This window comes from Balaenoptera physalus (genome assembly GCF_965194825.1).
Source record: "Balaenoptera physalus genome assembly, chromosome: 14".
In the NCBI taxonomy this organism is placed as follows: Eukaryota; Metazoa; Chordata; class Mammalia; order Artiodactyla; family Balaenopteridae; genus Balaenoptera; species Balaenoptera physalus.
The window spans coordinates 8,480,305-8,492,588 of record NC_138893.1 but is presented as its reverse complement, the minus strand read 5'-3'; the positions used below and the strand labels follow the sequence as shown (position 1 = coordinate 8,492,588).

General features: G+C 37.4%; 1 protein-coding gene across 7 annotated transcripts in view; it reads left to right on the top strand.

Moving 5' to 3' along the window:
- RYR2 (ryanodine receptor 2) overlaps window positions 1-12,284 on the top strand; it is a 732,481-nt gene that overhangs the window by 660,449 nt on the left and 59,748 nt on the right. For all 7 annotated transcript variants that reach the window (XM_082425485.1, XM_082425482.1, XM_082425483.1 and 4 more), the window contains 3 exons: window positions 239-312; window positions 10,434-10,514; window positions 11,750-11,838. In XM_082425485.1, the coding sequence (XP_082281611.1) occupies window positions 239-312; window positions 10,434-10,514; window positions 11,750-11,838 (244 nt within the window). The remainder of the gene's footprint in view (window positions 1-238; window positions 313-10,433; window positions 10,515-11,749; window positions 11,839-12,284) is intronic.

Below are 12,284 nucleotides of genomic sequence, written 5' to 3'. Positions count from 1 at the left end.
TGAAACCCATCAATGCCATATGCTTGACTTTCACATGGATCGTGTCAGTGTGGACCCTGGAGAGAAACTAGTCTGCTACGAGGAAAATATGGTTGGTAGGCATGGAGTCAGTGTATGTTTTCAGTATCTGATAACATTTGGTTCACGTTTCACGATACACAGTTTTTAGACATTTGCTCTCCTGAAGAAAGAAAACGCTCTGTTAGGCCTCTAAATGTTCTCCTCCCTGTTATTGCAGTGTCCTTGACCTAAACGCATTTGAGCGACAAAACAAAGCTGAAGGACTTGGGATGGTGACCGAGGAAGGATCAGGTATTGATCACTTAAATTAAAAGCATCACGTGTCCCCACTTCTTCCCTGAAATTACCTTTGCAATACAGAGAGATACAAGGTTATCTTTAAAGGGACACTGCTTATGTGACTCATTTAAAAGTTCATAGTTAGACACTCATTCAGGTCACACCCAAAACCCAATCTTCCATGTTGGTCATTGACTCCTTTTTATTCCAGACCTACTGTCAGTGGCCTTTCCCCTAGTTGGGTAGTAAGTAAATAAATATCCCTTATTAGAGAATTATCTATAAAATTCTAAAGCCCATGGATGAGCCACATTAGAAAATGTTTGACTTTCTTTGGCCACTTTAGCAAACTGTCAGGCTTTCAAATTCTTCTGTCTCCTTAGGATAGTGATGCTTTCAGATCCTTCAATCCACCACTAGTGGATCCTTCAATCCACCACTAGTCTTACTGTCTCCTCTCTTTTAGCCCAATTATCCTTCTATCTCATATATCCATGTCTTTGCAAGATAAAATTGTTTAATGAAATAAAGAGTAATTTTTGTGTTTAAATAACTCTGATCACTTAATTTACATGTGCATGAAAATAATGACTCACCTAATCTTAGAGCTTTTCTCTCTAAAAATAGATGTGTGAACTAGAAAATTTAGCACACAGTGCATTTAAAGCAGAAATAACTATAGTTGCACATTCGTTTTGGTATTTATTAAGAAGAAAGTATCTTCACTATTTTTGGTTTTGATTTGTTTTTATTCTTTTGTGTTTGATTTCTAAATTAATTTAGTTTGAGTAAGGCCCTGTGTGTTTATCTGTTTTTGTTTGTTTGGTCTGGTTTGGAGTTGTCATCTTATCAATGTATTAGTTTTGGAACATTGGGTCTTCTATAAAACTAATCTTATTGCAAAAAATAAATTTTCTCCCCTCTGCCATTTGTAGTCTGCTTGCCTTTCTGAAATATTTTAGAATTAACTAATCTCTCTAATTATCTCTGTATATTTTTGTTCTCACAATAGGAAAAAAAGTTAGCTGCATTTTTCTTCCGGTATTTTAAAGATTATCATTTATACATATGCTAACACTGCTGCTTCTGTATATTTCACCTGTGTAATTTTATTTTCTGCTTGGCATTTGAATGTATAGGTTCAGTAATCAAGTATTCGTCACACGGTTATTTAATTGGGTTAGCTACCTTCAAGAAAAATCACCAGCAGAATTCTGAACTTACTTAGGTTTTTTGAAAATTGACATCAAGCTAAATGTCTTCATTACTAACCTTTGTGTCGACAGTTAACAACACCTGGCCTTGAGGGGCCCATCTGGAGAACTCAGAGCCATGACAAATCCCAGGTCCCATTAACTGCATGCCTCTAATTTCTCACAGAAGTCCTGGGCATTTTCCAGCTGGAAAGTGCCTAAAAATGAGTCAGTTCTCTATCCAAAGTCTGACTTCCCTGTCATGGAATTAGAAATCAATTTCATTTTCCCCTGCAGTTTTTACCTAATGTACCAGAGGCTCTGAACACAATTCCATTAATCATTCTGAATCACTCTTTACATCAGCTCCGCACAAAGAAATAGCGACCACACAGGTTTATTTTACTGGGCCTCCTAGCCTTTGTCAACCAGATACAGATGAGAATAACATTTGTGAGTCCCAAATCAGAAATCACTTGATGAGCGTGACCCTCCTAATGTGAGAATTAGTTCTGTCTCTCAATACGAGATTGGTTTGATTAGTTTATTCTTTTTAAAGACGCACACAAAAATAATTGCCCAAATTGATTAACACGTTTTCCATTTTATTTCCTTACAAACAGCAAAGCAAAAACAAACTCTCAACTTCTTTCTTTTTCCCCATTTCCTTTTCTTTCGACTACCGTCAATGTACTATTCTCCCTTCCTCAGTCATCACTCATGAGCGTGGTAATTATTAAAAATGAACTGCCTTTTCTTCATTTGCTCCTTTATTTGTTGTTAGCTTTGTGTACAGTCTTGATAGTGACAGTTTTTATGCATTTTTTCCTTTTATAGACGCTTTTAACAAGTCGATTGTTTACTTTCCATCATTATGCATCCTTTTCCTTTTAAAACTTACGTATCAAGCTTTCCTTTTTTTTTTTTTTTTTTCCTCATCCTATGAGGATGTGCAGTTATTCACATATTAGACCTGAAGGGGCAACAAGCATTTAAATGATGGTTTTAGATTTGTTTGGTTCTGTTCTTTCATTTAAAAAAAGTTCTGGTGGACCCAGTGTTTGCAGCTGTTGTGTAAATGAATGAATGTGTGCAATAGACTCCCTGTGGCATTTCTGTCTTGGACATACTGTGGCTTTATGGCTGCACCAAGTGGTGCACGGGAAAATCGGTGCCGATCCAGTGTGTGCTATGAATGGCTGAGTCTCATCTTAGCCATTGGGCTCTGCCACTTCCCTTCCAAGTATTGAGAGATCTATACAGTTTTTCTCTGTTCCTTTGAAAATATCACACATTAAAAACCTTCTACCATAAAAACAAATTTTCATTCTTGAGACCGCATTTAAAGAACAGTAGAAACAGTAGCAAACGTTTACTCTTCAAGCTAGGATAATAACAAAGATGGCATTGGTATTGCAAAGTAGTCTCTAAAAGACATGACATACAATGGTAATAAAGAAGGGATGAGATTTTTTGAATAGTACCTAGTATGTCAACAGGGCTTCAGAGATTAAGTTGTGCTTTCTGAATACACACTGTTGCCTTCATCAAAATAGCTCTTAGGAGAACATGCAGTGCCAACTCATTCGCTGTAATGAATGGCACACTATTTCCCAGACTGAGAACACGTATACTGACTCTATCTTTTGGCATAGTTTTAAAATTGCTGTTACGTGACCATTCTCTTAAGCTTCTGCAACTGTTAAGAAAAGTTTGTACTCTCGAAGGAGAAAGAACATTGGTCATCCCTCTTGGAAAACATAGAAAAGGCTGAAAACTCTAAATCTGTTAGTGATATCCTTGCTTCAAAGCTTGAGGCTTGTGCAGTATAGGCTCAGGACTGGGAAAATAATCTGATAGATCTAAATCTCCATCCTAACCAATTATCTTTATTAAGCTAAATCTCTTCCCGATGATGATAAAATGACCATAAATTATATTGCCATGGAAACTGTGTATAACTTGAATACATGAACTTTTTCATACCCACAACTTTCCCATGAGGTATTTTCCCTGTTTTATAAATAAGGAGAGTGAGGGAGAGAAAGATAACATGGCTTGTGCAGGGTCACACAGCCAAGTGGCAGGGTCAAGGCTGAAATGCAGGCCTTCTTCCCGTCTTTAATTTGCCCATGCCACATGCCTACTCCCTTCCCCCCCATCCTTCAGTAGTCTTTGAGGGGCTTATTTTGTGTCCAGCATGTTGGCTTAGGTAGAATTGTTGGTCCCTTAATGTCATGTCTCCCTTCAAAGGCACCCATCTATTGCCGATTTTTGCATCCACTATTGAAGTTTTAATATCACTTTTAAGCTTTCTATGGTTACACGTGACATTCCTCATCTGGTGTTGAGATACCGTTAGGGAATATGTGCTTCTTTAAGGTTTGTATACAGCTGTCCCTCTATATCCATGAGGGGTTGGTTCCAGGAACCCCCCCTTTTTTCCCCCCCGCAGATATCAAAATCCACAGATGCTCAAGTCCCTGTTATAAAGTGGCATAGCACAGTCACACTGCTGTATCTGCAGATACAGAAGGACAACTGTATCTGGATCTCAGACTAATTGTTTATATTCCTTTCTCTACACTGTTGCTGTCCTGTAGCCCTATCCCACCTTACTAAATTTCCCCCATTTCTACAGAAGCCTGGACCTCCCCCTTGTTTTTTTTTTTTTTTTTAAAAAGGTTCTTAAGCAAATGTGTTTAGATTTGTCACGTGTTCAGTGTTGTCCTCTCTGTGTATTTTTTAGTCCTATGTGTTTTCTTTCAACATAGAGTGAAGTTCAAAACCAAAAACCTATATAAATCTTTGAAATTTCATTCCATCCTTGGATTTTTAATTTGTTTTTCCTCAGTACCATTTAACCTCATTACTAATTCATGATGAACTTGAAAGTGCAATTTTCCTTCTTTCAAACGTCTTCTTGGAATGTAGTCGAAGATACTGCATTTTATTTTTGATCATTTTGCAGGGATCCTTGACTTCGTAAGCAAGATGAAATTGCGAAGCTGATCTGATTTCTCAGAAATTGTTTGATTTTCTAAAATGTTGTATAAAACATTAAAACAAGTTAAGCTTCTCAAATTTCCACCTGTAACTGATAACGTGTTGCATTGAGGTTCTTGCCGATATATTTATAGTGACCTCATGAAGTTTATGTGAAGTTGAGGAAAAAAGGATTCCTTTCAATTAATTAATGAAAGGGATAATTAAAGCAATCTTTAAATATTGGCTACCCTAATTTTTCGTTAGTGTTTTTAGTGCTTAATTATTTATTGGCTTTCTCCCGCCCCAGATTTTCAAAGTACTTTCCCAGGTGTAATCCAGTGCTAACATCTGGGTTCTGACTATATTACTCTGCAGTTCCTGTGGGTAAACTTTCTCTTCAAGGAAAAGCCTGTAGTTCATGGCACTAAATAGATTTTTTTTTAACATCCTTGCAGTTTTTAGACTTTGAAGCAGTCATTTAAATTTGAGTGGCTATTACGTGCTAGACACTGTCCTAGGAACTGGTGGTCTACAGGAGTCCAGTATTGTGTAGACAGACTTGTAAGCAAGCAACTTCAGAACAGTTACCTCTGTGTAAGAGAGAACTGAGTTGATACTTAGCTGCCAGGGATGGGGAAGTATCACCATAGACATAACACGTAGCCTGAAGTAGAAGTTTATCTGGTAGATAAGGAAGGCAAAGAAGGGCATTCCCGTGGAAGGGATCAACATCAGCCTATGCAAAGTTTAAGGTACAAAACAGATCAGAGGACGGTAACCAACCTGGTGTGGTTGAAGAGAAATGAACCCCCTAGAAGATGGAAAGATAGTTTGTGAGAGGCGCCGAAGGACCTTCTTTGCTCTTCCCAGGAATTTGTACTTTCTTTCTGAGACCCTGGAGAGCCATTAAATAAGTAACACTTAAGTGATACATTATGTTTTGTGTGATGATCCACCTGGAAGTAAATTCCTACGTTCGCTGTTCGAAATGCTTCCAGTAGAACCTACTAACACTAAAAGGCACAGATCTCTCCTTTCTCAGTAATGCTAGTGTATTCAGTAGACATGGGATTCTCCAAAGAGAGTGGTCACCACCATTTCCTTCACGGCAGCTGGGGAACTCTGCTTAACGATAGATTGCAGGGAATTCTTCAGAGTATGCTTTCCGTAATTACTGTTACTGCAGTCAGTCTGTTTATCAGGGAGAGTGTTATAACTGGATTGCCTGTAGCTGTTGTTGTCAGCAACAGGGTGTAAGATGGGTGTCCCATGTGAAGGCACGGAGATCAGTTAGGATGCTGGTGGATGGAATGGGTGTTGGACATTAAGGATTTCAGTTAGGGTAATGACAGCTGAAAGGCACTAAGAGAAGGCTACAAGAAGATGCAAACTACTGAATATTAGATATGGGATGGACAAACAACAAGGTCCTACTGTACAGCACAGGGAACTATATTCAATACCCTGTGATAAACCATAATAGAAAAGAATGTATATATATATATATAACTGAGTCTCTTTGCTGTACAACAGAAATTAATACAACATTGTAAATCACCTATACTTCAGTAAAAAAAAGAAAGAAAAAAAAGAGACGGCTATAAGAGGAACAATCTGCAAATCATGTTTGAAAGCAAAAGATTTCTTCCCCCACAGCTAACCTATAACTTTAATTCTGTTTTCCATCGGTCACACCTAACTTTTTTCACACACAGTGGTCATTGGTATTATCTAGGAATGCATTTTATACACTGGTGTCAGGTTGTTACCTTAGATTAAATACATGTACTTAATGGAATTCTGAATGATTTATCATATCCACAATCCACCGGTATTCTATATTTTAGAAATCTAAAGGTTTTTTTTTAATGACTTCATGCCATTAAAACTTCACATTTATTCTTGCTGTGCTTTGCATATTTCAAAGCAGTTGTACTTGTTTGGACCAATTTGATTCTCCCAACAGCCCTATGAATTCAGGAAGTCAGGAGACTGTTAATTTCCATATCAAAATGATGAAACAAAGACTCAGAAAGGTGTGAATTGACTTTTCTAAAGCCATGTGTCTAGAATATGGTTTTCCTTGGGTTCTAAAATTCATAAAAACAAGTTAGGAGTTCACAATTTAAATCATGTACAGTAAGTGTAATGATTGTTAGTCAGAGATTGATTACTGATGTGAGCTCTATGAAGTGTAGAAACTATGGCACACTGGATGGATTCGGAAGGACCATACAGTATCGAAATTACCTGTTTATTGCCTGACTGTGACCTTCTTGAGGTTAGGGATTGTGTCCATTGGTCTTTTTTGTCCCTAGCACCTCACAAGGTGCCCAGCATATAGGAGACTGTGAATGTTTGCTGAAGTTTACTGAATTCAAGTCCTTTACCTGTTAATAGCTGTAGGACAGTAGTCAAGTTACTTAATTCCTCAGTTGTTTACCAAACCACAAGATGGGATCGTATCACCTCATTTGTAAGATTTTTGTAAACCTGAAATGAAATGATGAGAAAATATATCTAGCACAATGCCTAGCACACCATAGTCACTAACTAAATGTTAATCGTAAATCCATATCAAATTTTTTATTCTTCGTTAGTTGAGTTGTAATATTACTCAAGCAGCCATATTTAGACCATTTAAGCAATGATACGAAAACTACCCACATGGAATCAAATACCTGACTTTTCACTATTTAAAAATATTTTTAACCTTTATCCTTCAGTGTTTTCATATACAAAATAAATATTAAAATCCTCTAAAGATTAGTAAGTCATCAGAATTATTTCCTCCATGGCAACGGGGGGCTCTTGAGAGCTGTTTAACAATAGATTACAGGGAATTATTTGATGCAGCCCGTGTCATGTTTCATGCTACTCACCGTTTTATCTCTGCATCATTAGACATGCTGACCCTACAGTGATGGGGAGCTTAGTCTTCTGGAGTCTATTGATGCTAATTCAATTGTTTATATATATAGTAGTCTTTTTATTTATTTCACTAATTTTAGAACAGTTATTGATAATTAATTATTAACAGTTAAATCAAGCTTTGTCTGGAGATAAGTCTGCAGACTTTGAGCTATATGCATGGATATTCTAAGTAAAAACAACTGTGTCTATTGAACTTAAACACTTGTGTACTTTTCTATTAGTTGGATAAACCGATTGTGAGTAGAAAAGCCTTTAAAAGTGTGTTAACTTTATTAGATCTCTAAATGAGGAATTACTTTTTATTGGTAGCTTGAACAAAAAAGGTCTACCTAATATTATTTCCAGGTGAAAACGTATATTTTTGAAAATATTTGGTCCATTAAAATTAAGGTGGCTTTTTGAAAATATAAACACATTTAATACCTATGTTCACATAACTATATTTATCACGTAGGCATGTTGTTCCCATCTTTATTTAGTGTCATTACCACTGCTACTAATAATATTAACCTCTCCACAATTGATAAAAAACGGTCATATAGATTGTGCAGAGCCAGTGAGGTAGACAGTGTACGCTTTCCATTCATTTTATAGGTGAGGAAACTGAGGCACAGAGAACAAACTCGTCATCACAACAGTACTGAAATAACTCTCCCTTTATTACAGTGTTAGAAATTATAAGCCCCTTATCATTAAAAATAAAACCAAAGGAATGCCCTTCACACTATCTACATTTGGCCATCACGCAGCTATTGCAAATAATATTTTTAAAATATAAGAGCACTTTCAACTACATTTTACTCCATTTTGTTATTTATTATTAACCTTAGTTTCCATCTTACAATGGAATTTCTTTTGCATACATCACAAAATAGACTGTTGCTCGTGTACCTTCTGCAGACATAAAGCCATCATCCATCTCTGTTCCTGCACTGCCTACATGCAGCATGGGCAATGGCAGCATTTTAATCAGATACTAACGTGTTCATTAAGCAATAGCACCTTAGTCGATATGATTAACCTGGTGTCAATTGATGGTAAATGAAGGCTTGACCTGCCCCTCCCCCCCCCCCCCCCGCCGCCTTTCCCTCTTGTTCTGCTGTGTGCAGCGTGTCCTATGTAAGTGAAGTTACTCGTATGTGTTTCGGTATACAGTCCGGAAAATACTGTGCATGCCAACAAAAAAAAAACCCTTATGTTATAAATCAATGTGCATCGTACAGAGCATTTTCAGGCACACTGGTAGACTACATGTTAATTTATTTCTGTGTTACCTTTTCTGAATACTTTCTACCAAGGGTTACTTACTCCACATTGAATATGTGAACATTGAAAGCATGTCCGTGGTTTTATTGATTCAATTTTCTGAAAAATGACAAAACCAAAACAAAACATCTTAGATGGGTTCACAAGGAAAGAGTCAATAAGTCTGTGTAACTAACTCATAATAGTTTGATTTAAATAGCATTCTAAAGTGTCTTCATGAAATGATACTAAGTGTCATCCATGAAGAGTTTAGTTTATTAGCCTAGACTGTTCCCTTTTTTCCTATCCTGTCATGAACGTGAACATGGAGGAATGGGCTTATCAGCTATGTATTGAGATTCAAAACAATGTGCATTTAACACATTAAACTTGCCACATCGCATTTGTAGACGTGGTGATCTTAATTTGGTCACCAAATGTAATATCGTGCAGGCTAACAGGGAAACCAGTACAGTGATTTTATGTACTTTTTTTAATGTTTATATTAGTTTTCAAAATGGTTTTGCTTCCTAACCCTCCCATTATATGAAGCCTCTCACTTTGAAAGTCACAGACTGCAGACTGGTAAGTCCATCAACTCTCTGTCATTATGATCATTCACAATTTTAGTTCCAGTACACACATGATCATTGCATAGTTTTCTTTCTTAGCCCAAAGTATTTCCAGTCTGAAAAGTTATTATTTTTTTAAATACATGAGTATATTCATTCACTTGCCAAACAACATTTCTTTTTTTTTTTTTTGGTCATTTTGCTTTCTAAACAAATTGAGATTCCAGAGCATACACTCATAATGTTGACAGTGTTTTTTTCACGGACACTCTATGCTTTTAAAATCAGCTTTCATTTGTGTGGTGCCTGTTTTTTGTTCGTTTCCTTCTTTGTGTTTTTGCTTTCAAAGTAACTTGTGATCAAGATACATTTAAATTGAAATGTAGGTGAAAGATCGGAACCCTTTTCTGAGGCTTCATCCTTGCCCCACATGTACAGTTAGTGTTGAAATGATGCAGAGCACCTCCTATGGCACTGAGATGTCCTCTTTCTCACATTTCTTTGTTAGATTTAGCTCTCCTAGCAGGAGCCAGCGAAGTTTATCTTTTGGTTTAGTATTTAGAATTACGTCTGCTTGTCAGTTCTTCCTCCTCTGGAAGGAATGCTCCAACCAATGAGCCCTCTATTTAGACAAGCTCAGGAGAGAGTTAAGTGAAATGAGTTAAAAAACATTTTCCAGTCATCCAGAGTTTTCACAAAAATCCTTTAATTAATATTTGAATAAAAGAAACTCTTGGTCCTGTTTTATATATGTACTGAATACTTCTGCATTGAATCATTTGGTCAGACTCTGGGAACAAAGCAGATTTAACTTACACATTTGTAAGAGATGCAGAGATCATTCCTACACAAGTCTTACCAAAAAGAAAAAAAAGAAAGATAGAAAGAAAGAAAAAAAAAGTTTAAGTCTCTAATCTCTTCAGGTTGTTTCTAAAATGTTGCCAAACCCATGCTGCTACTTTTAACAGAGAGATATCTGAGTTTTTAAGATTCAAGTGTTCTTTTCTTACCAAGAAAACGTGCATCTATCTGTCAAGCGCATGATCTTATGAGCTTCAGATAGAAAAGTTGCTATGATTTGTGACTGTTTTGGGTTCAGAATGATGCTAGATCAACATGCAAGTTTGATGGAGGTGGGGATAGAAAGGGAGGGCGAGGCTAAGGTGGTTGATAACATTGTGTCCCTCTGGACTTCCTGCAGGAGAAAAGGTTCTGCAGGATGACGAATTCACCTGTGACCTCTTCCGCTTCTTGCAGCTGCTTTGTGAGGGACACAACTCAGGTTTGTGAGACCCCAGACCATCGATGGTACCCAGGAATAAGCATTATGAAGCAATAATAGGAGTCTGTTAGTTCCAATTATGCTGCTTCCCTTGGGTCAAGAAACAGTTCTTGAACATTACCTGCTGCGTAGGCGCTGGGAAATTTTCTATATCGCATTGCCTCTTTCAAAGTCCTTTGCTAGCCCTTTCACGTAATTCTTTTTTTTTTTTAAATTAATTAATTTATTTATTTTTGGCTGCGTTGGGTCTTCATTGCTGCGCACGGGCTTTCTCTAGTTGCGGCGAGCAGGGGCTACTCTTTATTGCAGTGCACAGGCGTCTCATTGTGGTGGCTTCTCTTGTTGCAGAACACGGGCTCTAGGGTGCGCGGGCTTCCGTAGTTGTGGCTCGCGGGCTCTAGCGCACAGGCTCAGTAGTTGTGGAGCACAGGCTCAGTAGTTGTGGCATGCGGGCTCAGTAGTTGTGGCTTGCGGGCTCTAGTGCGCAGGCTCAGTAGTTCTGGCGCACAGACTTAGTTGCTCTGCGGCATGTGGGGTGTTCCTGGACCAGGGCTCGAACCCGTGTCCCCTGCACTGGCAGGCGGATTCTTAACCACTGCGCCACCAGGGAAGTCCCTCACTTAATTCTTATTAGTTGTGCTCATGCTAGAGAAGACAGCTGATAGGTGAAGAAAGATGTAGATTAGATAGATAGCTATAGAGACATACATAGCTCTGTTTCTTTTTTTACCACTTATCTTACTGGGGGAATCTACTTCATTGTGTAACTTTGCATGATGTATTTACATTCATTGTTTATATATCTGGTTCTCCACCAAGCTTGTGTATCTGTGAAGGCAGGAACTTGATCTTGATTTTTGCTTCCCCAGCACTTAACACAGTACTAAGGAATAAGGGATTATGGAACAAATCATTTAATTACTCTGTCCTACAGGATGGAAGTCGTTTTCAGTCATTCACATGCCCAGAGCCCTAGAGCTAGGAATCAAGAAACAGGTGTTAGCAACCTCTTAGACGAAATTTGAATATTGATATCCTGTGAAGCACCTAGATTTGTTTTTGAGGTACTCACTTTTTATGGAAAATATAAATTATTCAATATTAAAACTATCAGATGTAACAGTATACGTAGCCATGGTGATTTTGCTGGAGACATCATTTGCTTTTGGAGTTATTCAAAGAACTCATTTTAAATTTTTGGATGCGCCTTAATAACATCTTTTGATCTTACGTAGATTTTCAAAATTATCTGAGAACTCAGACCGGCAATAATACGACTGTCAACATAATCATCTCTACTGTAGACTACCTGCTGAGAGTTCAGGTACATTGCTTTACGTTAGTAACAAATTAAGGGCTTGGTTAGTTGGCCAGATATGGTGGAGTTGTGAAACTGACATGTTGAAATGTGTTTTGATTTATGAGGTCAGAATTTGTAGAGATATTTTGTCTTTCATCGCAGTCTTTCCCCAAGTCTTAGGTTGAAACTGCCACTATCGTCTTTGCCTCTGATCCTGGCTCTTACTTTGCTTATTTTCGTTCTATAAGTGGGAATATTTTTTTCCTACAGTTTTTAGCTTGATGGCATTTTAAATTCCTTTTCAATTTGTAAAGCATGAACATTCTCTGTTCCTTCTTCTACGGTTGATAGATAAATAGGAGACTAATATTTGAAACATTACTAAAAATGGGAAAAAAAGGCTTTCAAACTACCTACCATACACTTAAATTTAATAGCCTAAGGTTAGTTCTTTTCAGCTCTCGAAATAT